The 24,019-nt window shown below is 42.2% G+C and overlaps 1 protein-coding gene across 4 annotated transcripts in view; it reads right to left on the bottom strand.

Moving 5' to 3' along the window:
• ARHGEF40 (Rho guanine nucleotide exchange factor 40) overlaps window positions 1-24,019 on the bottom strand; it is a 143,306-nt gene that overhangs the window by 25,123 nt on the left and 94,164 nt on the right. For all 4 annotated transcript variants that reach the window (XM_077461169.1, XM_077461172.1, XM_077461170.1 and 1 more), the window contains 5 exons: window positions 12,992-13,205; window positions 12,708-12,794; window positions 9,866-10,090; window positions 8,079-8,249; window positions 4,588-4,765 (listed from right to left, as the gene is read on the bottom strand). In XM_077461169.1, the coding sequence (XP_077317295.1) occupies window positions 4,588-4,765; window positions 8,079-8,249; window positions 9,866-10,090; window positions 12,708-12,794; window positions 12,992-13,205 (875 nt within the window). The remainder of the gene's footprint in view (window positions 1-4,587; window positions 4,766-8,078; window positions 8,250-9,865; window positions 10,091-12,707; window positions 12,795-12,991; window positions 13,206-24,019) is intronic.

Below are 24,019 nucleotides of genomic sequence, written 5' to 3'. Positions count from 1 at the left end.
ATTGATGAGAGCTTTTCATCGGAAAATGCGACCGTGTGTATGCTCCAACGGAAATTTAGCTGGCCGAATTCCCGCCAGCAAAAATTTGAGAGCATGTTCTCAATTTCTCGACGGAAAAACTTTCAATCGGAAATTCCGACCATGTGTATACAATTCCGACACGCAAAAACTCACGCATGCTCAGAATTAACTACGAGATGGAAGCTATTGGCAACTGGCTATTGAACTTCCTTTTTCTAGTCCCGTTGTATGTGTTGTACGTCACCACGTTCTTGGCGGTCGTAATTTGGTGTGTCCGTGTGTATGCAAGACAGCTTGAGCGAAATCCCGTCGAAATTCCGTCAGAAAAACCATCAGACCTTTTTCCGACCAAAATTACGATCGTGTGTAAGCGGCATTAGAAAAATCGTTTGACAAAAACGGTTGGATTTCTAAAGATCTGTCGAACGTGCATGTGATAACGCCATCATTGTATCAATAGATGTTGCCCAATCATCGGCATAATATTAATCGATAACATAAACGGTTGTTTTTTTCATTGATCGATTACGTGATCCAGGGTTACATTTTAAACAAGCGCATTTTTGATCGATTCCACTACTAGTGTTTTGAAAATCGTTAGTTTCAGCGCAGAAAAATCCGACATGTTGGTACTTTTTTTTTTTTTGGCCAAAAAATTTGCATTTTTGAGAATCACTAACATTTTGAAAGTCGAACGATCAAGCGTATCGAACGCTTTTTCTACTGATTTTCTAACCGTGTATGGCCAGCATAAAAGGGTGTGCCTGGGTAAAAACATGAGATCCTCTACAAGCCATGATACACCTGGTAGTCAGAGAACTTGTCATTTTTGCCTTGGTACGTGGTCAGATTTTATTTTTTATTTTTATGATAGATTTATTATAAACACGGATAAACTTTGTTTATAATAACCCTAATGAACATTTGGAAGCAGACATCAATATCTATCAGGTTTTGGTCAGTTGTTTTATTTTTTAAAGTACATTCATTTTTATTATTTTTCCTACCTAAAACAGAAAGGCAAACCATTTGGCTGCATTCACATCTGTGCGTATCCTAAATGTGCGACAAAACCCCCAAAAATGTGCGTTTTTTCGAGGATTTTGGAATTGTGCTGCAAATCCGCTGCAGTAGCGGGTTCTGCTTGCGGTACCATTAATTGTTAATAGCACGTTAAGTGCACTGAAACAATGACCAAAAAAAGTTCGGGAGCTACTTTGGGGCGCTTATCGCATGTAGGGCAGCCCATTTAAGCGAAAGGGGCTACTCCAGGCGTGACACACGTGAATGCGTGAGAAACACGAGGGGGAACACGAGTTCCCGTTATGCTGAGGTTTGAATACAGCCTTACAAAGGCTGGTGCAATAATCTCATTATATCAATGGTTTTGCAAATCAAGCATATATTAACATACACACTATAAGCATGCTTCCCTTACTCATGATAGCCCTAAATTCACAAATATTTAATTTACAGTGACAGATGGTGTGCATTTTATATATAGTCGTGTACCTCATTTAGCATGATGTGCCTAGCTTTTACCATGTCTGGCACTGCGCAAACATCAGTGCATTGTACAACAATCCAAGATTCACTTCACTAGTGGATGATGTTTTAATTACGTCATACCTTAACCACTTCAATACCGGGCACTTTTACCCCCTTCCTGCCCAGGCCAAGTTTCATCTTTCAGCGCTGTCGCATTGTGAATGACAACTGCCTGGTCATTTTTTTTTAAGACAAATAGAGCTTTCTTTTTCTGGTATTTAATCATTACTGGTTTTTTTTTCTTTTGCTAAACAAAAAAAAAAAATTTGAAAAAAAGACCAAAAAAAAATAGTTTCTGTTATAAAATGTAGCAAATAAGTAATTTTTCTCTTTCACTGATGAACACTGGTATGCAGCTCTGATAGGTGGAACTGGAAAAGAAGAAAAGAAGACTGGACGGCCGCACTCCTATGCAATTTCTTTATTCAAGTGCCGGATACAAAGGTGAACTACAGGTATCAGCTTACATGTTTCACACCAAAGTTGGGTAAATTGAATAAAGAAACTGCATAGTAGTGCGGTCGTCCAGCCTTTTTTTCTTCTAAGTATCTGTTTTCATACAGGGCTCGCACCCTCCACGTAGGATAGAGGCTTTTTGGAGCAGCAGGGTAAGTGTTGGTTCACACTACAACGACTTGGGATCCGACTTGTCAGCCTTCAAGTCGCCCCAAGTCGATTGACATTGGGAATTCATTATAGTCAATGAGAGCTGTCTTAATGTACACTACTGAAGTCGCTCCGACTTCAGAAAAGGTTCCTCTACTACTTCAAGGCGACTTCTAGGCGACTTGTACCCATAGATTTCAATGGAAGTCGCCTCCAAGTCAGATCTCCATCTATATTGAAGCGACTTTACAGGAAAAGAAATTTGTTCACCCAGGCAAACCCCTCCCTCCCAGAGATTTGATTATTCTATGATTGGCCACAGCATAAGTCGCCTGTCCTGGAGGCAACTTTAAGTCCCGTTGTAAGTTGCTTAAAGTCGTGCTAAAGTCGCCTCCAAATCTCCTTGCAAAGTTGCGCTGTAAGTCGGGTTGCCCCTGTGTGAACCGAGCCTCAGAGAAACTGCCTTAGAGCGATGTACATGTACAGGGTGCACTGATAGGTGGCACTGTTGGGCACCACTGATGAGTAGCCCTTATGGGCACTGATAGGCGGCAAAGATGTGCACTGATAGGTGCCACTGATGGGCACTGATGAGGAGTCACTGACGGCATTACTGGTGGGCACTGAGTGGCATCACTACTGGGCATCACTGGTGGGTCCTGGCATTCATCACTGGTGGGGCTGCACTGATAATCATTGCACTGATTATCTGTACAGACCCCCCCCATCAGGAGAGCCCCTTATCGGCCCTCCTCTACTCATTCCTATTTACACTGTGATCGGCTATGACTGGACACAGCTGATCGGGTGGTAAAGAGCCTATGTCATAAACGCTTTAGCATGATCAGGGATGCGGTGTGTCCGAGTAACACGCCGCACCACGGATCGTATGCGAGCGGCATGTTGTGAAGGACATCATATGACCAGTCACAACAATTAAACTACTGCACAGCTGTCATTTTGCTATAGGCCGGGTGGGATGTTGTTAATATAGAACTCAAGAAAAAATAATAGGATAAAAGATAAGATAAAAATGAAAAGCCCAAAAGATAGAACAACAAAACCAGCTTTTGCTGCAATATTCACCTATAGTCAAGAGATTTCCCCCACAGTACTTTTTTTCTCCACTAGATGTTCTCAGCCTGATGGCCAGCATCGTTAAACCCACTTCACCCGAGCCCAGGTCAGCCTGGAGCTGCCCCAGTTTGTGACTGAACTGTGAAAGATGAAGCAGCGCAGTGATGTGTTGACATTTTTGACACTTTTCTTTCTGCCCCTATCAGCTTGCTTCCTAAAAGCACATGAACTTATTGGCTCTTTGTGCTACTACTTCTTTTCACACTCTAGCCCTGCTGTACAGGCTTTGCAAGAGGCTGACAGTACAACCAAATGGCAACCACCCCAAGCCTTTGTAGCAAGGAGAAAAATCAGGTACTGCTTACATTTATCAAATATATTTAATGGTGTATTAAAGCTTATGTAAACCCTCACCTTGTAAAACAACCCATTCAGTTTGAAATAGGAATGAAAGGCAAAACATTTGTGTGTAGATATAAAAAAAATATATAAACACCTTTTTTTCCCCCTTTTTTTATAAGTGACCACAAAATTTCCATTCTAAGCAACGCAGAGAGGTGAGGGAGGAGAAACAGCATCACACCAAACCTCCCAGTGATAGGCTGATCAAGTAGTCTTGTGAACAGAAGTTCGATCATTGGAGGAGAGCACACTGAGTTCCCAGCACAGCTAGAGAACTGACCATGCTGTGCTTGCATGCCTAGTGTAGTCAGTGTTTAACAGAAAAGCAGAGGGACTGACAGGAAGACCAGAGTTTTCACACAAAGAAAGCAATACAAAGAGAACAGGATACCTTTTCAGTACATGGTACAACAGGCACATATCAGAAATATGAAATGTTGGGGTAACATATAATTTATTGATTACAGAGTCTCATTAATTTCTGAATTTTATATCTGCTTAGAGTTTAGCTTTAAGCCTACCAAGTAGCCGAGCGTTTGGAACTAGCAGTCACTGAATGAATATTATCCTAGTCATAGAAAACCCATCTCAGAAATCTCCTAACCAATTGTTCTTAGTGGTTTACTATGGATAGGAAAGGCACCCCACCATTGCTGTGTTTAGCTATGCAGCCAATAGCACAACACACTGTACATTCTGATATTGGTTATTATACCCAAAAAACTGTATTGAAAAAGGATTTATGTAAATTGAAGTTGTAGCTTGCTGTCATGGCCAAAGCCACCTGGCCCCTCTCACTTATCCACCAAAGGCAGCCTCCTACAAAGTACAAATTTAAGACTGCCACCTTCAATAACTTTATGGACTGGGTACTACCCAAGGCTGCTTACTTGGTACCTCTCTCGCATAAGCAACAGGATATGTTTAACTTACCTTTGCTCAACCCTCCTTGATCCCACAAAAGTTTTGTGATCTCATTGGTCCATGCTTCTTTCACACTAGTGGTTTCAGCTTGCAGAAGTAATGTTTCCCTTGATTTCTGACGGCGGAACCAAAGTTCAATCCGTGTATCTCCCTCTGTAGCATTCTCTGTGATGCCCATGTCAGCTGTCTAAATCAGAACAATGTACAATATTAGATTTTTTTTTGTGTGAAAGAAACTGGTCCACCAACAATGATTTAAAACCTGTGTTATGTTTAACTTTGTTGGATCACAATGCAAACCAGTTTTAATTAATAACCAAAACCTTTTAATTCTAGAGGTAATCAAAACCAGACTAAATTTTTACGTTTTTGTAAGCTCTGACTTACTCAAGGTAGGCATACCAAAGTGATGTTTATACCCTGGCACATGATACGTGTGAAGCTTTCATTTAGTATTTATTTTTAAAAACACTGTTAATAACACTTTACTTTGTCCTCCATTACCTCCACCCACTAACTTACGAGAGAGAAAGATTGATGCAATTCATCTCGAGATCTAAACTCTATAGATATCTCCCTCACTTTGCATTCTTAGTTTTTCTGCACAATGAATACTATTATGTGTAAACCCCTAAGTGAAAATGTCCAAATTGGACCCGAAGTGTCAATATTTTGTGTGGCCACCATTATTTTCCAGCACTGCCTTAACTCTCTTGGGCATGGAGTTCACCAGAACTTCACAGGTTGCCACTGGAGTCCTCTTCCACTCCTCCATGACGACATTATTATTATTATTATACAGGATTTATATAGCGCCAACAGTTTGCGCAGCACTTTACAACATGAGGGCAGACATCACAGACCTGGTGGATGTTCGAGCCCTTGCACTCCTCCACCTTGCATTTGAGGATGCCCCACAGATGCTTAATATGGTTTAGGTCTGGAGACATGCACGGCCAGTCCATCACCTTAATCCTCAGCTTCTTTAGCAAGGCAGTGGTTGTCTTGGAGTTATGTTTGGGGTCGTTATCATGTTGGAATACTGCAATGTGGCCTAGTTGGTTCCCTCAATGAACTGTAGCTCCCCAGTGCAGGCAGCAATCATGCAGCCCCAGACTATGACACACTCACCACCATGCTTGACTGTAGGCAAGACACACTTGTCTTTGTACTCCTCACCTGGTTGCCGCCACACACGCTTGACACCACCTGAACCAAATTATTTTATCTTGGTCTCATCAGACCATGGGACATGGTTCCAGTAATCCATGTCGTTGGTCTGCTTGTCTTCAGCTAACTTCCTTCTGGGACGACAGCCATGCAGACCAATTTGATGCAGTGTGCGGCGTATGGTCTGTGCACTGACAGGCTTTACCCCCACCCCTTCGACCTCTGCAGCAATGCTGGCAGCACTCATATGTCTATTTTCCAAAGACAACCTCTGGATATGACGATGAGCATGTGCATTCAATTTCTTTTTTTGACCATGGCAAGGCCTGTTCTGAAAGAACCTGTCCTGTTAAACCGCTGTATGGTATTGTCCAACATGCTGCAGCTCAGTTTCAGGATCTTGGCAATCTTCTTATAGCCTAGGCCATCTTTATGTAGAGCAACAAATATTTTTTTCAGATCCTCAGAGAGCTCTGCCATGAGGTGCCATGTTGAACTTCCAGTGACCAGTATGAAAGAGTGAGAGCGTTAACACCCAATTTAACACACCTGAGAAATTGTAACACTAATGAGTCACAGGACACCGGGAGGGAAAATGGCAACTGGACTCAATTTGGACATTTTCACTTAGGGGTGTACTCACTTTTGTTGCCAACACACAGACATTAATGGCTGTGTGTTGAGTTATTTTGAGGGGACAGCAAATTTACACTGTTATACAAGCTGTACGCTCACTACTTTACAATTTAGCGAAGTGTCATTTCTTCAGTGTTGTCACATGAAAAGATATAATAAAATATTTTCAAAAATGTGAGAGGTCTACTGAGATACTGTGTGTATATATATATATATATATATATATATATATATATATATATATACCCAAAAGTGGAACTTCTGCTTTAAGTACTCCCCGCCCTCTGACATGCCACATTTGGCACGTCATTTTATTGGGGGGGGGGGGGGGTGTGTACCTAGTTTAGAATAGGACTTCCTGTCCCACTTCCTTCTTCCTGCTCTTGGCCGCCTAGGCGACTCCTCCTCTTCTCCTAGGCGGCCCCTCCCTCTCTGCAATCTTCTGGGAGACGTCACAGGTCCCAGAAGAATGCCTGGCCACTAGCAGAGCGCAGTGCAACTATGAAAAGCACAGTGTGTGCCCAGCTGTGAGCCTGAAAGCTGTCTTGGCCAGATGCCCACAGTTGCTATGACGGTGCTGGCGGAGAGAAGCAAGGCTCAGGGCGGCCATATCGCTGGACTGTGGGACACGTGAGTGTCTGTTTATTAATAGTCAGCAGCTATACTTTTTAAATGAAAAAACGTGTGGAATTCCGCTTTAGTAATAATCATTTCCTCCTGTTTGCATATTTTAGATTTCTAGATATTAGACAATTTCCAATGCAATGGTAATTTACTGATGCCTGGGAGGGTTAAAACAAGAGACCGCAAACTTTCTAAATAACAAATACTTATTGGCTCAAAACTGTGTTTATGTTTCGAAACAGTAAAAACAGAAATACTCAAAATTCTATATTTAATACATAATAGGTATTTATGTATGTTTTGCATTCTAATTGTTTGTGTGTACTATATATGTGTGTGTTGAGGAGTTGTAAAGATTTGTACTTTGCTAGTATCACAAGGGGGCTGATCAACCTCCTATGAGAAAGCAGTGATGGGTACTCTTTATGGTCTATTATGCAGTTTGGGAACAGAAGCTTACCAAGCCCCCACCGGCTGGGACTTTGACAGCTCTGAATAGTGTATTCTCCAAAGGTCCCAGGCTCATGAATGAGTGAGGGGAGCCCAGGGAGGGTGGCATACGTTGCCACTGAAATGTAGAAGTGATTTGGTTTCTTTACAGCATGGATCTCAAAAGCAGCCAGATTAATACAAAACATTTTTATAATTGAAATTTTTTTAGAAAAATGTGAGAATCCTTGGTGAAAGTTGTGTTAATCTTGTGTGAAAACATTTATAAATAGGCCCTAAAGTATTTGTTCGCTGCTCTGCCATAAAAGAATTACAGCGTTGGCAGCGAAGGGGTAAATTCAGCAGAAAACTTGATCGCTAACCACTAAGAGGTTACTGATAAACTGATGGGTCTCCCAACGCCACTGTGAAGCTCATCCCTGGAGATCAGAGTGATCTCCAGAGCGTAGAAACCTAGGAAGAACATGACTTTAATTAACGTCCTCTCGACATGGGGAACTGCCTGAAAATAAATTCATTTACTGTGGGGAGGGGCACTAAGGTGTTAAAATGTGGTCATGTAAGGTTATATAATTGTTTCATACTGTACATAAGCTGCTCTGTTATATCTGGTTTCTTACTTTGAAAGCCTGTTTAAAGCCATACGTCTCCAGACCTCCCTCTGCTGTCTTTAGTTTGCTTAGCAGTAGCAGTTTTTGGAACAGAAATACATGGCGAAAAGATTTCTTTCTCCCGGATAATACTGTGAACACATCCTTCAGCAAAAGGCGGCCATGTTCCTTCTCATCAACCTAAATAACAAGATGTTAAGAAAAGCTTAATCAGCTTCCAGAAAAGAAAAATCCATGAAACAACAAAATAGTCAGACATACAAGAAATATGGATGCTTGTTTGTACACACTTTTTACCCTTTGAATACCCAGTGGAAAGCTTTACATTTTGTTAATTATTTTCAAATGAATTATTTGAGAATCAGCAAAATATGCTGACCCCACGCAGAGAAGAGTTCTCTCTATGCTGTGCAGCACTTTTATCTGGGTCCTGTCTAAGTTCCCGACACACAATGGTCTCCAGTACCCGGCTAATACATGGCAGGGCCTGAACGCTGGAACTCTGGATGTGAAGGAAAGGATATTTTGGAAATTAGTCTCTACCCATCTGACCTCTGCTAATTTTAGCTCCAGACACATAGGGGTAGATTTACTAAAACTGGTGCACTCAGAATCTATTGCAGCTGTGCATGGTAGCCAAACAACTTAATCTTGTTGAACTAGAGAGATACTAAAGTATAGTTTTTTTTTGTTTAAAAATAACAATGTTATACTTACCTGCTCTGTGAAGGGGTTTTGCACAGAGCAGCCCATTCTCCTCGGTACTCCTGGCCCCTCCCTATTGCCAAGTGCCCCCACAGCAAGCAGTTTGCTATGGGGGCACCAAAGCCGAGCCGCTGCTCTGTGTCCATTCAGACACGGAGCCGCGTCTTTGCCCAACCCCCCTCTCCCCACATTGGCTCACTGACTTTGACTGACAGCAGTGGGAGCCAATGGCGCCTGCTATGTGTCTCAGCCAGTCAGAAGGGAGAGTCCTGGACAGCCGAGTCTCTCGTGCAACATCGCTGGATCGAGATGGGGCTCAGGAAATTATTTGGGGGGCTGCTGCACACAGAAGGTTTTTTATCTTAATACATAATGCATTAAGATAAAAAATCTTCTGCTTTTAGAACCACTTTAAGCTTTGGCAATCAAACCTGGAACCTGATTAGTTTCTATGCAGTGTCAACCCAACTGTAGTTTGACAATAGGATGTGGTTAAGCCCCCGACACTTTTTGCTCTGCTTGAAACATAGATGGTGGTGTGCCTTTATCTTCTAATTGATGTGTAAATCTAATTGGATTATGAATGACCATTAAGGGCTTTCTAACACCCTTTGTATAAACCTTACCTTATGAGAACCTCCTACCCTTCCCCCACATGGGAGAGAGAGAACACATACTTGTAGGATTCCAGTGAATCTATGGTTTTAATACAATGGGCATTATGGGTTTCATCATCCTGATCATTCACGTGTATTGCTGAAGAAGATCTATTGAAACGCATCATGTCTACATGTGGAGTGCATTGCATCTAAATATATACTTGAACCCTATATTCAATATTTTATTGTTTGGTTTGTGTTCCTCTAAAAATCCTTGGCTACTACCACTGTTTGCAAATGCTAGATTTAAGGACGAGGACAAATAGCACACAGTATATTGGAAAATGCACATGATTACTGGTGTAGTGTAGTGTTTTAAGAATTCTAATGTTGTTATGATGTAAGGAAGGTTACCTGTGTGTAATTCTCTACGTAGTTGTGTTTAAAGAGCACACTTTGTGTAGGCAACCCTGCCTTCAGCTAGACCCTTACCTCAAATCCCCTGATGGCTTCAGCAGCTAGCAGGTTTTTCCCATGATGTGCGAGAGAGCCCACAAGTTCTCGGGCAGCATGTAGAGACTGTCGCTCCTGTTCATTGTCCTGGTCACATTCAAGCATCATGTCTGCCAGAAAGCGCTGGTACTGGTCCAAATGCTCCAATGGTCTATAAAGAATACCCCAAGAGTCATCTTCTTCCTTCTGGTCCCTTTTCTTGCCCTTTTGAAGAAATAGAAATATTGCAAACAATATATTTTCATTTTCTTTCCACTAAGGGTAACATATCCCATTTTTGAATATGTGTATTTATTTTCAATATCAAAACTGAGGAACTCTTGTATAATTACTTCTTATCAGTCATCTGTGGCAGCTGAAGAGCGCTAATGAAAAAGCTGCTGGGTCTGCATCCCTTTAGATGTTATTTCCTATTGGAAGTATCTCACCAAAAATGACATTTTTGTTGCAGGGGATGCCTGAAATCTGACTTGTATCTTAGGCAGACGTCTGGGAAAATCAGTGAGCCAATCACAAAAGCAGGAAATGATGTTTCTGGGGAGTGGTCAGTACACATTCTTTGTACGGAACAACTCCAGGTAGCCACATTGCATTGTATTTATAGAAAATTACAGCGGCTGCAGATTGAAAAGGAAAGGTAATATTTAACATTCAATTACAATATGACTTGTATCGCAGTTGTACACGCTATATTATTTTTTCTTTATGTGCTTTCTTTTTTTCCGAAAGTGGAGTTACCCTTTAACTGTTTTTTATCCTAAAGTTGGCAGTGTGTATGTAGAATTTGGTTGGCAATTTACACTGTATGCTCCTTTGAGGGCTGGTACTCTTGTATGGTGCATATAATCTGGTGCTAAGGATTTTGCTCGCATTATAAGAAAAAAATTACAGAAGACCTAATTTTGCTAAAAGAAAATATATTACAAGTTGCATCCATAGTTATATGGTTGGTAAGGTTAAATAAAGACAGCAATCAATCCAGTTCAACCTGAGTGTGTTTGTATGTGTGTGTGGGTGATTACCATTTTCCATATGCCTGTACATTGCGCTTGCTAAGAAACACATCAAAGTTTTTTTAATTTACTGTAGTTACGCTCCCCGCTGACACCATCAACTCTCCTCTTCTATTTGGGTCTCCTGTTGGCGATTCTGGCTCCTCCTCCTGCCGAGTTCTCTCAATAGCAAGCCACTTGCTTTTGGGGAGCTCAAGCAGGCTCGTTCCCGAGTCATGCTTCTGTGAATGGATATTGTCCATTCACACACAGGACGCAGCCCTGCCCCACCCCCTGCTCTCTTGTCATTAAGTCACTGACTGTGACAATGGCTCCCACTGCTGTGTGAGCCAATGAGGAGAGAGATAACCGGGAGAGCCGTTGCTCTCATGCCCATTGCTGGATCGAAAAGGGGGTTCATGTAAGTATGGGGGGGGCGGAGCTGCACCCAGGTTTTTTAAAGTAAAAGACCATCTGCCTTTAGAACCCCTTTAAGTGGACTAGAATTTTGAAAAGTGGTAGAATTATAGTTTTATCTCTGTAGTAAAAACCCGTTTTAATGCAAGCTAATAGTCTACTGACCTTACTTGCAGCAGCTTGGCATTGCATTCTATTGCTGAGTCTGTCATCTACTAGGACCCCCAGATTCTTTTCCATCCTCGATTCCTGCACAGGTTCTCCCCCAGCAGCATACCAATATTCTGAAATGTGGTCAGTATTAGATAATTAACCACTTGCCGCATGCTGGTATACGTCGGCACAATGTCAGTGGTGGGCAAATGGGCATCCCCTTTTAATTGGAGGCTCTAGCGGGAAACGGCTGCGTACAGCGTGACCATGCCCACGGGACCCGCGGACTTGACGTCTGCCAGTGTACCGCCGATCGTGTCACGGAGCCGCAGAACAGGCATTTCCCCGTTCTGCCTAGTGACATGACAGAGATCACTGCTCCCTGTCATCGGGAGCAATGATCGCTGTTTTGTGAGTTGTAGCCCACCCCCCCACAGTTAGAATCACTCCCTAGGACACACTTAACCCCTTGATCGCCCCCTAGTGTTTAACCCCTTCCCTGCCAGGGACATTTACACAGTAATCAGTGCATTTTTATAAATTACAGTGGTCCCAAAATAGTGTCAAAAGCGTCCGATGTGTCTGCCATAATGTCGCAGTCACGATAAAAATTGCAGATTGCCACCATTACTAATGTAAAAAATGAATAATAAAAATGCCATAAAACTATCCCCTATTTTGTAGATGCGATAACTTTTGCGCAAACCAATCAATATATGCTTATTGCAATTTTTATTTTTACCAAAAATATGTAGAAGAATACATATCGGCCTAAACTGAGGAAAAAATATTTTATAAGTAAGTAAGTAAAATTTATATATTTTTGGGGGATATTTGTTATAGCAAATAGTAAAATATATTGCTTATTTTTTTCAAAATTGTCGTTCTTTTTTTGTTTATAGTGCAAAAAATAAAAACCGCAGAGGTGATCAAATACCACCAAAAGAAAGCTCTATTTGTGGGGAAAAAAGGACGTCAATTTTGTTTGGGTGCCACATCACACGACCGCGCAATTGTCAGTTAAATTGACGCAGTGCTGAATCGCAAAAGGTGTTCTGGTCGGGAAGGGGGTAAAATCTTCCGGGGCTGAAGCGGTTAAAGTGCTGATTCTTAGTTTTGCTTATCCATTTATTTGTTCTGGATAAATAAAGCTCAGAGCTATTCCTTTAAACAAGGACATCAATTCACTTCCAACACATACAGAAAAGCCACAAAAGAGTCTTAATCCTGACCTCTCACAAAGTTTCCCCATGACTCACCTTTAAACTGCCGCTGGGGGATGGAAGAAACAGCTCAACCTTCTGTCTGTTCTTCACATACAGGGAGTATAAGCGTAACTGGTCAGCCTGAAATACATGAGACAACAGATGTGGTTTTCACCGCCGGTAAAAAAAAAAGATATATTCAGACTAGCACAAGTGGTAAAATGTGTTATTTTTGCTACATTAATCAGATGACTGTTATCACATCAGTATTACTGCAGACAAATTGTGCAATGTGGGAGCACAGCTGGGAGGCAGATACATTAGGAGAACACACTCACATGTTGCAGAAAGCAGTATGACACGGTGAAGGGCTGAGACACACAATTCTGGAGGTATCTCAGGAAGTGAGTATGGAAGTTGAGGAGTTGCTCCAGGCTGCCTCTGAGTGCCAGGCTTGCCGGGCATGACCCTCTGACCTCCAGAGACCGGCGCAAAGACTGCACGTAACTCCGCTCAGAGCAAAGGAGGTCTAACAGCAAGCGTTGTGGAGACCTGGAATGAAGACAAAAAATATAATAATATAAGTCAAACCATGTGACAACAAAAGCAAATGCGTATACACATATAAATACAGATACAAAAATGTATACAGGATTCATCAATGCCACTTTGTACATACAGACATACACTTGCATGATAATCCCAGTCTGATAATGTGATACGACACATCTAGGATATATTACACACATATTTGGCATATATAGATTTCCTCTGAGTATGATTTGTTGGAAAACCTACCTTTATGGCCTGTGGTTCCACAAATATTCTATTTACAAATGTCATTGATGGAGTTGCACAGTCCTGACAGCGCTTGGATCAAATATAACTAGAAAGTGTTTTTGTAATGACCATCGCGGATGATGCATTGTATACAGTGGCGTCACTAGGGTTGGTATCACCTGGTGCAGTAAAACCGCCTGTCTAGCCTGCCACAGTGCTCACCAGGGTCTGTGTGGGTAACCAGCACTCTAAAAGGTGCATTTCTATGATTTCATGTAAATATGTCATGTCACAATGGTCATCTGCCAGTGTTTCGGGAACTCACAGGGTCCCCCTCTTCCGGGTGACTCAGTAATTGAGGCTCTGAAATGCTGCCATTGGCCATTGTGAAATTATATAGTCACAATAAATCGTCAAAATGCATCTTTTGGAGTGATGATGACTTCTTGCTCTTCAATTCATTTACAAAACACTTCCATGGACACAGTTCTGCTACAGCCCAATTTTTTACTTAGTTACATAGTTGGTGAGGTTGAAAAAAGACACAAGTCCATCAAGTCAAACCTATGTGTGTGATTATATGTCAGTATTACATTGTATATCCCTGTATGTTGTGGTTGTTCAGGTGCTTATCTAATAGTTTCTTGAAACTGTCAATGCCCCCCCGCTGAGACCACCGCCTGTGGAAGGGAATTCCACATCCTTGCCGCTCTTAAAGAACCCTCTACGTAGTTTAAGGTAAACCTTTTTTCTTCTAATTTTAATGAGTGGCCACAAGTCTTGTTAAACTCCCTTCTGCGAAAAAGTTTTATCCCTATTGTGGGGTCACCAGTATGGTATTTGTATATTGAAATCATATCCCCTCTCAAGCGTCTCTTCTCCAGAGAGAATAAGGTCAGTGCTCGCAACCTTTCCTCATAACTAATATCCTCCAGACCCTTTATTAGCTTTGTTGCCCTTCTCTGTACTCACTCCATTTCTAGTACATGATTTCTGAGGACTGGTGCCCAGAACTGGACAGCATACTCCTAGAGCGGCCAGACCAGAGTCTTGTAGAGAGGGAGAATTATCGTTTTATCTCTGGAGATGATCCCCTTTTTAATGCATGCCAATATTCTGTTTGCTTTGTTAGCAACAGCTTGGCATTGCATGCTAATGCTGAGCCTATCATCTACTAGGACCCCCAGGTCCTTTTCCATCCTAGATTCCTCCAGAGGTTCTCCCCTCAGTGAGTAGATTGCATTCATATTTTTGCCACCCAAATGCATTATTTTACATTTTTCTACATTGAACCTCATTTGCAATGTAGTTGCCCACCCCATTAATTTGTTCAGATCTTTTTGCAAGGTTTCCACATTCTGCGGAGAAGTTATTGCTCTGCTTAGCTTAGTATCCTCTGCAAATACAGAGATTGAGCTGTTTATCCCATCCTCCGGGTCATTTATGAACAAATGAAATAGGATTGGTCCCAGCACAGATCCCTGGGGAACCCCACTACCCACCCCTGCCATCCATCCCGACGGATCTTACTTTGTACAGTAAACATTTATGGGGAACTGTGTCAAATACTTTTGCAAAATCCAGATACACCACGTCTACGGGCCTTCCTTTATCTAGATGGCAACTCACCTCCTCATAGAAGGTTAATAGATTGGTTTGGCAAGAACACTTCTTCATGAATCCATGCTGATTACTGCTAATGATACTGTTTTCATTACTAAAATCTTGTGTATAGTCCCTTATAATCCCCTCCAAGAGTTTACATACTATTGATGTTAGGATAATTGGTCTGTAATTCCCAGGAATGTATTTTTGGGTCCTTTTTAAATATTGGTCTACATTGGCACCAATCCGCTGGTACCATTCCAGTCAGTAGACTGTCAGTAAAAATTAGGAACAATGGTCTGGCAATTACTTGACCTCTAAGTACCCCAGGATGCAAGCCATCTGGTCCCGGTGATTTATTAATGTTAAGTTTCCCAAGTCTAATTTTAATTCTGTCTTCTGTTAAGCATGGAGATGCTTCCTGTAATGTGTCATGAGGATAAACACTGCAGTTTTGGTTACTGAAGCCCCCCGATTCCCCTTTGTAAGGGTGGGTTCAGCCCATCAGCACCTAGTCAGTTAAATAGTTTGGATTGTAGTCCATGGTAAGGACAGGTGCATTTTTCCTAATAAAAGACACATTTTTTAAGTAAAACTGCAAGCCAAGCTGGTACGCAATTCTGCATTAGGTTTCCAAATGAGACATACCCATATAGTATTCCCCTGTATGCCTCTGGTTCTCTTTTCACATTTGGTTTTAGGGACATGCACCTAGTAGTCATCTAGCATATTCATACATATGTGATCAGCTGTACAGCATCCAATCTGATCCAAAACAAGCTGAAATGACAGGTCTATATGGCCCTTGCTGGATTATTGACACAAAGGGGGAGATTTACTAAAACTTGTGCACACAGAATCTGGTGTAGCTGTGCCTAGTAACCAATTAGCTTCTAACTTCAGCTTGTTCAGTTAAGCTCTGGCAATAAAACCTGGAAGCTGATTGGTTACTATGCACAGTTGCTCCAAGCCTTGTTTCTACCCGTTTCACTTTTCCACTGGCATACAGTTCTGGGGGGTCGGCTATTTTCTGATATTGAGCACTGTTATGAACTCAGGTTGGATTTATAATACATTCCTGCCTGCAGTGAGTGGGTGAAGAGCTGTCTGCATAGCTTTTTAGACTATCAGGTAGCTGCTTGCAGGCAGCCTATATAGGTATATGAAGATATGGTGGCTGTATGGACTCACCTGCACAGCTCAGATTGACAGGTAGGCAGGGACAGGTACATAGCCCCTGTGTACCTGTCAAACTGGGCTTTGTGGGTGAGTCCATACAGCCACCAAGTCCCTATTCTTTTGTATAAGCTGCCTTCACGCAGCTCCACGCTAATCAAAAAGCAAAAAAAAAAAAAGCAAAGGCTCATGTTAAAATCCAGGCATACAGCTACATGGGAGCTGCATTACCTGCCAAATGTTTTGTATTTATGTCCATCCAGTCAAGAGATTTACACAGTTTTGCCAGATAGCATAACCCTGTCTGTTACGGCAAAACAATTTTCTTATGTTGCAGTTGAATAAGGCAGACATGCATTAATCATTTTTTATCCTTTAACGAGTGGGTTAAATGAAACAAAAATGATCCAATTCCCATCATCAATCATCAAGTGTGTGGATGGGGGAATCACTCCCACAGAGTTATTGCATACTGACAGTGGGTAGCTGTCAGAATACACTGATCAGTGCAGCTGGCTATAGCCTGTGGCCCTGATTGTTTGGGAAAAATATGACAGGCTGGTTGTACAAAAATCGATCAGTAGATCAACTTCTGTGCAACCAATCTGCCCATACAGGAATCAGAATTCTGCTGCTCCTTGCTGAACCGAACATATTTAGATTCATGTATGGCCACCCTAAGGCCGACCATACAAGGTTCAAATCTCGGCTTCGACATTCGAAACGTTAATGGGCAGGCTAAATGTGCCAAGTTAATCAATCAACTTGGGTACAACCAGCCTGCTGGACTCTCTTGCGATTATCGCAAGCGACTGCCATAGCCGCTACCGATATTCACTGTGGGAGAAGACAACTGCTGATTCCCCTGCCAGCACTGTCTGTGTTGGTGGGGGGACCATGTGAAATTCACACCATGTATAGCCTGCCTAACACAGTTCTTAGCATTCTTTCAGCCTTGAAATGGACCAGTAAAGTAGAAGCAGTAGAAAGACAAGCTTATCTCTCCCAATCTTCTCTTTTCTCCTATTAATATGTGACTTATTACTGTATCACAGCTGTGCTTGTGCTGCTTCCCCAGTCTAAGCTTTGCTGTACAGAAAATCGCATCTCTTTACACTGCTCTTGTTTAAAAAAAATATATTAATGGATGCATTAATAAATACAAAGCCCCATTGATTTGTGTATTGTCCATTTGCCTGGAGTTCAGTTTTTAAAGGACAGGAGCAGTAAGCTCAATGTTGTCACAATTTGTGTTTGTATACCATCGCTTGGTGGGGTACCAAATACGATTCCTATTCAGGAAGGTGTGTGTCAGGGTAATGGAATCTGCACAACAATACAACAGTCAGTTTTGCTTAGATACTAGAAGGCTTCATGTACACTGGGTGTTTGCTTATCTCTTCTGAACGTCAGAGCCGCTGGCAAGAGAAAAGCTCCTTAAAAAAACGTGCCTAAAGCCACATATTGCACATGTGTTTAGGCGCATAAAGCATTTAAGTGTTAATAGATTTCATTGGCCAGAATATTAATTTATTCGGGCTACTGGAATGCATTACTGCTCAAACGTTCTTAGCATTTAAAAGCGTTTACATGCATTTAGGCGCATCAAGCGTTTTTTTTTTGCTTCTCTTCTGAATCAGATCTTGATGGGTTATTTTTCAGGCTGTAAACGCTCCTCTTCTAATACACCTTTAAACACGTATGTATGCATGGACACATAGACTAAGGCTGAATTCACACCTATGCAGTTTTAGTGCTTTTTGCATTTTGCAGATTTGCACTACAGTCTACTTAACATTGTCTCCTATGGAACATGTTCTGTAGTGCAAATCTGCAAAATGCAAAAAGCACTAAAACTTCATAGGTGTGAATCCAGACTAACGGAGGTGCTTTTACAGGCTGAAAAAAAAAAGCCAAAGCCCTGTAAAAGTGGGATTTTAAGACCTGTGTGCATGAGGCTTAACTCTTTTGATAAATACCAAGGGGGAGACGAACTATGTATGGGCATTTTAAGACATAAAGTTGGACCGTCAGTTAACTTTCTATCTATTAAATCTTCTGCCCTTGTTGTTTTAACTTGGGATAGTAAAACATTTTTTTTCTGCCAGTAAATACCTTATACAGCACTTGTGGGACTGGAAAAAAAAAGTCCTGCAAACAGCATCTTTGGGGCATTTTGGGAGCGCTGTATTTAGCGCTCCCAAAACCCCCCTGCCCATTGGAATGAATGGGCAGCGCTTTCAAAGCACCTTAACCACTTCAGCCCCGGACCAATTAACAGCCTAAGGACCAGAGGTCTTTTTACAATTTCACACTGCACTGCTTTAACTGGTAATTGCGCGGTCATGCAATGTTGTACCCAAACGAAATTTGCGTCCTTTTCTTCCCACAAATAGAGCTTTCTTTTGGTGGTATTTGATTGCCTCTGCGATTTTTATTTTTTGCGATATAAATGGAAAAAGACCGAAAATTTTGAGAAAAAAAGATATTTTCTACTTTTTGTTATAAGAAAAATCAAATAAACTCAATTTTAGTCATACATTTAGGGCAAAATGTATTCAGCCACATGTCTTTAGTAAAAAAAAATGTCAATAAGCGTATATTTTTTGGTTTGCGCAAAAGTTATAGCGTCTACAAACTAGAGTAAATTTTCTGGAATTTACACAGCTTTTAATTTATGACTGCCTATCTCATTTCTTGAGGTGCTAAAATGGCAGGGCAGTACAAACCCCCGCAAATTTTTGATTTCACTCCTCACTACCTATCACAGTTTCGAAGGCCATAAAATGCCAAAATAACACAAAACTCCTCCAAATGACCCTATTTTGGAAAGTAGACACCCCAAGGAAATTGCTGAGGGGCATGTTGAGCCCATTGAATATTTTTTTTTTGTCCCAAGTGATTGAATAATGACACACAAAAAAAAAAAAGTTTACAAAAAGTTGTCACTAAATGATATATTGCTCACACATGCCATAGTTATATGTGGAATTGCACCCCAAAATATATTCTGCTGCTTCTCCTAAGTACGGGGATACCACATATGTGGGACTTTTTGGGAGTCTAGCCGCGTACGGCACCCCGAAAACCAATCACTGCCTTCAGGGTTTCTAAGGGTGCAAATTTTTGATTTCACTCCTCACTACCTATCACAGTTTCGAAGGCCATAAAATGCCAAAATTACACAAAACCCCCCCAAATGACCCCATTTTGGAAAGTAGACACCCCAAGCTATTTACTGAGAGGCATGTTGAGTCCATGAAATATTTTATATTTTGCCACAAGTTGCAGGAATATTAAATTTTATTTTTTTTTTGCACAAAGTTGTCACTAAATGATATATTGCTCACACATGCTATGGGCATAAGTCAAATTACACCCCAAAATAAATTCTGCTGCTTCTCCCGAGTACGGGGATACCACATGTGGGGGACTTTTTGGGAGCCTAGCCACGTACTGGACCCCGAAAACCAAGCACTGCCTTCCGGATTTAAATATAAAACGCTACCAAAAAAAACTGTTAGCGATCGCAGGGATCAGGCCTGACTCTGCGATCGCTGTAGTTATGTGTTTAGTGTTTTGTAAGTGACAGTGATCGATCGATACTGCACTTGGGTGGGCTGGGCGGAGGGGCAAAACGAAGGTGCTAGCAGGTATCTGGGCTGATCCGGCTAACAATGCGTTTTTTTGGAACCCTAAATTGCTGGGGACGCTAGTATAGATCTGATCAGATCAGATATTGATCTGTTCAGATTCTATACCACTACGGGAGGTGTATGCTTTGCGTGTGGGTGTTAGCGGTACTGGCACTAACCTAGCGCTGCCTGGGGCGACGCAGACCCTGACCCTAAAACCTAATTGATATCACCCGCCGGGTGATCAGGGGGTTAAACCTTTATTGGGTAATAAATAGTGGGTGCCCTAATGCTATAAAAAGCAAACTTACTAACCAGAGTCACCCGTAACACTTATACGGTGATCAGTGGTGAAAGGGTTAACTAGGGGCAATCAGGGGGTTCAAATTTTTATTAGGTAGTATATGGGGGTCCCTGGCGCTATATAAAAACCTGACGGGGAACCTAAATAACTAACTGGCTAACCAGCGTCACCAGTGACACTTATACGGTGATCGCTGGTGAAAGGGTTAACTAGGGGCAATCAGGGGGTTAAAACCATTATTGGGTAGTATATGGGGGTACCTAGCGCTATAAAAACCTGGCGGTGAACCTAAAAAAATAACTAGCTACCTAGCGACACTAATGCAGCGATCAGAAAAATGATCGCTTAGTGACACTGGCAAAAGGGGGTGAAAGGGTTAACTAGGGGCAATCAGGGGGTTAAAACCATTATTGGGTAGTATATCGGGGTACCTAGTGCTATAAAAACCTGGCGGTGAACCTAAAAAAATAACTAGCTACCTAGCGACACTAGCGACACTAATGCAGCGATCAGAAAAATGATCGCTTAATGACACTGGCAAAAGGGGGTGAAAGGGTTAACTAGGGGCAATCAGGGGGTTAAAACCATTATTGGGTAGTATATCGGGGAACCTAGCCCTATAAAAACCTGGCGGTGAACCTAAAAAAATAACTTGCTACCTAGCGACACTAATGCAGCGATCAGAAAAATGATCGCTTAGTGACACTGGCAAAAGGGGGTGAAAGGGTTAACTAGGGGCAATCAGGGGGTTAAAACCGTTATTGGGTAGTATATCGGGTACCTAGCGCTATAAAAACCTGGCGGTGAACCTAAAAAAATAACTAGCTACCTAGCGACACTAATGCAGCGATCAGAAAAATGATCGCTTAGTGACACTGGCAAAAGGGGGTGAAAGGGTTAACTCTAAGGGCAATCAGGGGGTTAAATCTTTATTGGGGGGTGGTAGGGGGCTACCCTGGACCTAACACTAACTGCCCTGACAGTTTTTACTTTTACAACTGACACTGAATGCAGTGATCAGTAAATAAATGATCACTGCAATCAGTGACACTGTGACTGGGGGGGGGGGGACATCGGGGGGCGATCGGGGGGGTGATCGGGGGGGGGGGGGTTTGTATGCCTGTGTGTTAGTTAGTGTCAGTGTAGTGTTTGGTGCACACTTACTGTGTCCTCTCCTCGTAGTCCGGTCAATAAGACCGCCCCGAGGAGAATGACATCACTTCCTCCCTGCCTGTGTATACAATACACAGAGGGAGGAAGCTTCTCATTCACCAGGAGCGATCGAGAGGGGATGGCCAGAAACCAACGGCCATCCCCTCATCTGGGATCGCTCCTGCAGCGAACCGGACCGCCGCATCCGGCGGGAGGGGGTCCGACCGGACCTCCCACCCGCTGGAAGGCAAGCACGTACATGCCATTGTGATGACGTACAATGGCATGCGGCGGTCGTTAAGTGGTTAAAATCTATTTGAAAGCGCAGAAAAACAGGAGTTTTTAACACCTTTTTTGGGGTTAAAAGTGCCCTGCTAGCGTCCAAAAAGAGGCACAAAAGCGCAGCATAAACAGCAGTAAAGCGCGGCTAAAATGAGACATGCTTTAGCGCTAATGTGGCAGCAGCCCCAGTGTGAAAGGGGTCTTACTTTCGTAAGAGTTTGCCAGAAAGGGAGGGGAGATAAGTCATAAGAGAGCCAATGAGAGCTGCAGGGCTGCAGAGCTGGAGGTGTGCCTCTGTGTGTCTGTGTAAATCTAGAAAGTGAACAGGCAGCAGCTTCAGCTGCCCACAGTTAAAATCGATGCAGCCAGCCTTAGTGGAGGGAGATTTCAACAGCATATTTGGCAAAACAGAATCACACTATAATATATATATATATATATATATATATATATATATATATATATAAAAAATAATATGCAAAGTGGTTGGAGGAAAGCTTCAGAATGGTAAAGATGTTTTTATCATAAATTGTAGACCTCTCACATTTTTGTAAATAGTTTATTATATCTTTTCATGTGATAAACTGAAGAAATCTCCCTTTACTACAATGTAAAGTAGTGAGTGTACGGCTTGTATAACAGTGTAAATTTGTTGTCCCCTCAAAATAACTCAACACACAGCCATTAATGTCTAAACTGCTGGTAACAAAAGTGAGCACACCCCTAATCGAAAATGTCCAAGTTGGGCCCAATTATCCATTTTCGATCCCCGGTGTCATGTGACTCCTTAGTGTTACAAGGTCTGAGGTGTGTTAAATTTGGTGTTATCGCTCTCACTCTCTCATACTGGTCACTGGAAGTTCAACATGGCACCTCATGGCAAAGAACTCTCTGAAGATCTGAAAAAAGGAATTGTTGCTCTACATAAATATGGCCTAGGCTATAAGATGATTGCCAAGATCCTGAAACTGAGCTGCAGCACGGTGGCCAAGAACATACAGCAGTTTAACGGGACAGATTCCACTCAGAACAGGCCTCACCATGGTCAACCAAAGAAGTTGAGTACATGTGCTCAGAGTCATATCCAGAGGTTGTCTTTGGGAAATAAACATATGAGTGCTGCCAGCATTGCTGCAGAGGTTGAAGGGATGGGGGGGGGGGGGGGGGTTAGCCTGTCAAATTGGTCTGCATGGCTGTTGTCCCAGAAGGAAGCCTCTTCTAACGATGATGCACAAGAAAGCCCACAAACAGTTTGCTGAAGACAGGCAGACTAAGGACATGGACTCCTGGAACAATGTCCTGTGGTCTGATGAGACCAAGATAAACTTATTTGGTTCGGATGGTGTCAAGCATGTGTGGCAACAACTAGGTGAGGAGTACAAAGACAAGTGTGTCTTGCCTACAGTCAAGCATAATGGTGGGAGTGTCATGGTCTGGGGCTGCATTAGTGCTGCCGGCACTGGGGAGCTACAGTTTATTGAGGGAGCCATGAATGCCAACATGTACTGCGACATACTGAAGCAGAGCATGATCCCCTTCCTTCAGAGACTGGGCCGCAGGGCAGTATTTAAACATGATAACGACCCCAAACACACCTCCAAGGCGACCACTGTTTTGCTAAAGAAGCTGAGGGTAAAGGTGATGGAATAGCCAAGCAGGTCTCCAGACCTAAACCCAATTAACCATCTGTGGGCCATCCTCAAATGAAAGGTGGAGGAGCGAAGGTCTCTAACATCCACCAGCTTTGTGATGTCATCATGGAGGAGTGGAAGAGGACTCCAGTGGCAACCTGTGAAGCTCTGGTGAACTCCATGCCCAAGAGGGTTAAGGCAGTGCTGGAAAATAATGGTGGCCACACAGCAGTTTAGATATTAATGGCTGTGTGTTGCGTAATTTTGAGGGGACAGCAAATTGACACTTTTATTCAAGCTGTACACTCACTACTTTACATTGTAGCAAAGTGTCATTTCTTCAGGGTTGTCACATAAAAAAAAATATAATAAAATATTTACAAAAATGTGAGGGGTGTACTCTGGTGATACTGTATAAGGATTATAGCTGGAATGGCTATAACATGTACCTCTTTCTAAACACACAAACTGAAACATGGCAACATGTTTTCATCTGTTTTCAAAGGAGCTTTCTAAAATCCAGACTGGGGCTAAATGCATGTGAAAGTCCAAGAAAGTATTTCAACCTCAACAGATGAATGTGGTTAAATACAGAAATTGACTATGCAGCTCGTTATCTGGGTGGAATCCACTAGATAAATATTTTATCTTTTAGATGTTCAGAAACACATACTTCAGATGTGTCGCATAGCTCCTACAGCTGTGAACTGCTAATACAGTACATCACAATGTGGTGTGTTATAACTGGCAACTCATTTCAGAAAAGTACTGCTGTATTGACGGCTATAATAAACTGTTAGG

The sequence above is a fragment of the Lithobates pipiens genome, unplaced genomic scaffold (assembly GCF_037356315.1).
Source record: "Lithobates pipiens isolate NorthernLeopardFrog02 unplaced genomic scaffold, aLitPip1_a1.2 Scaffold_3, whole genome shotgun sequence".
NCBI lineage: Eukaryota > Metazoa > Chordata > Amphibia > Anura > Ranidae > Lithobates > Lithobates pipiens.
The sequence above is the reverse complement of the archived record's forward strand: the minus strand, read 5'-3'. Positions and strand labels throughout refer to the sequence as shown.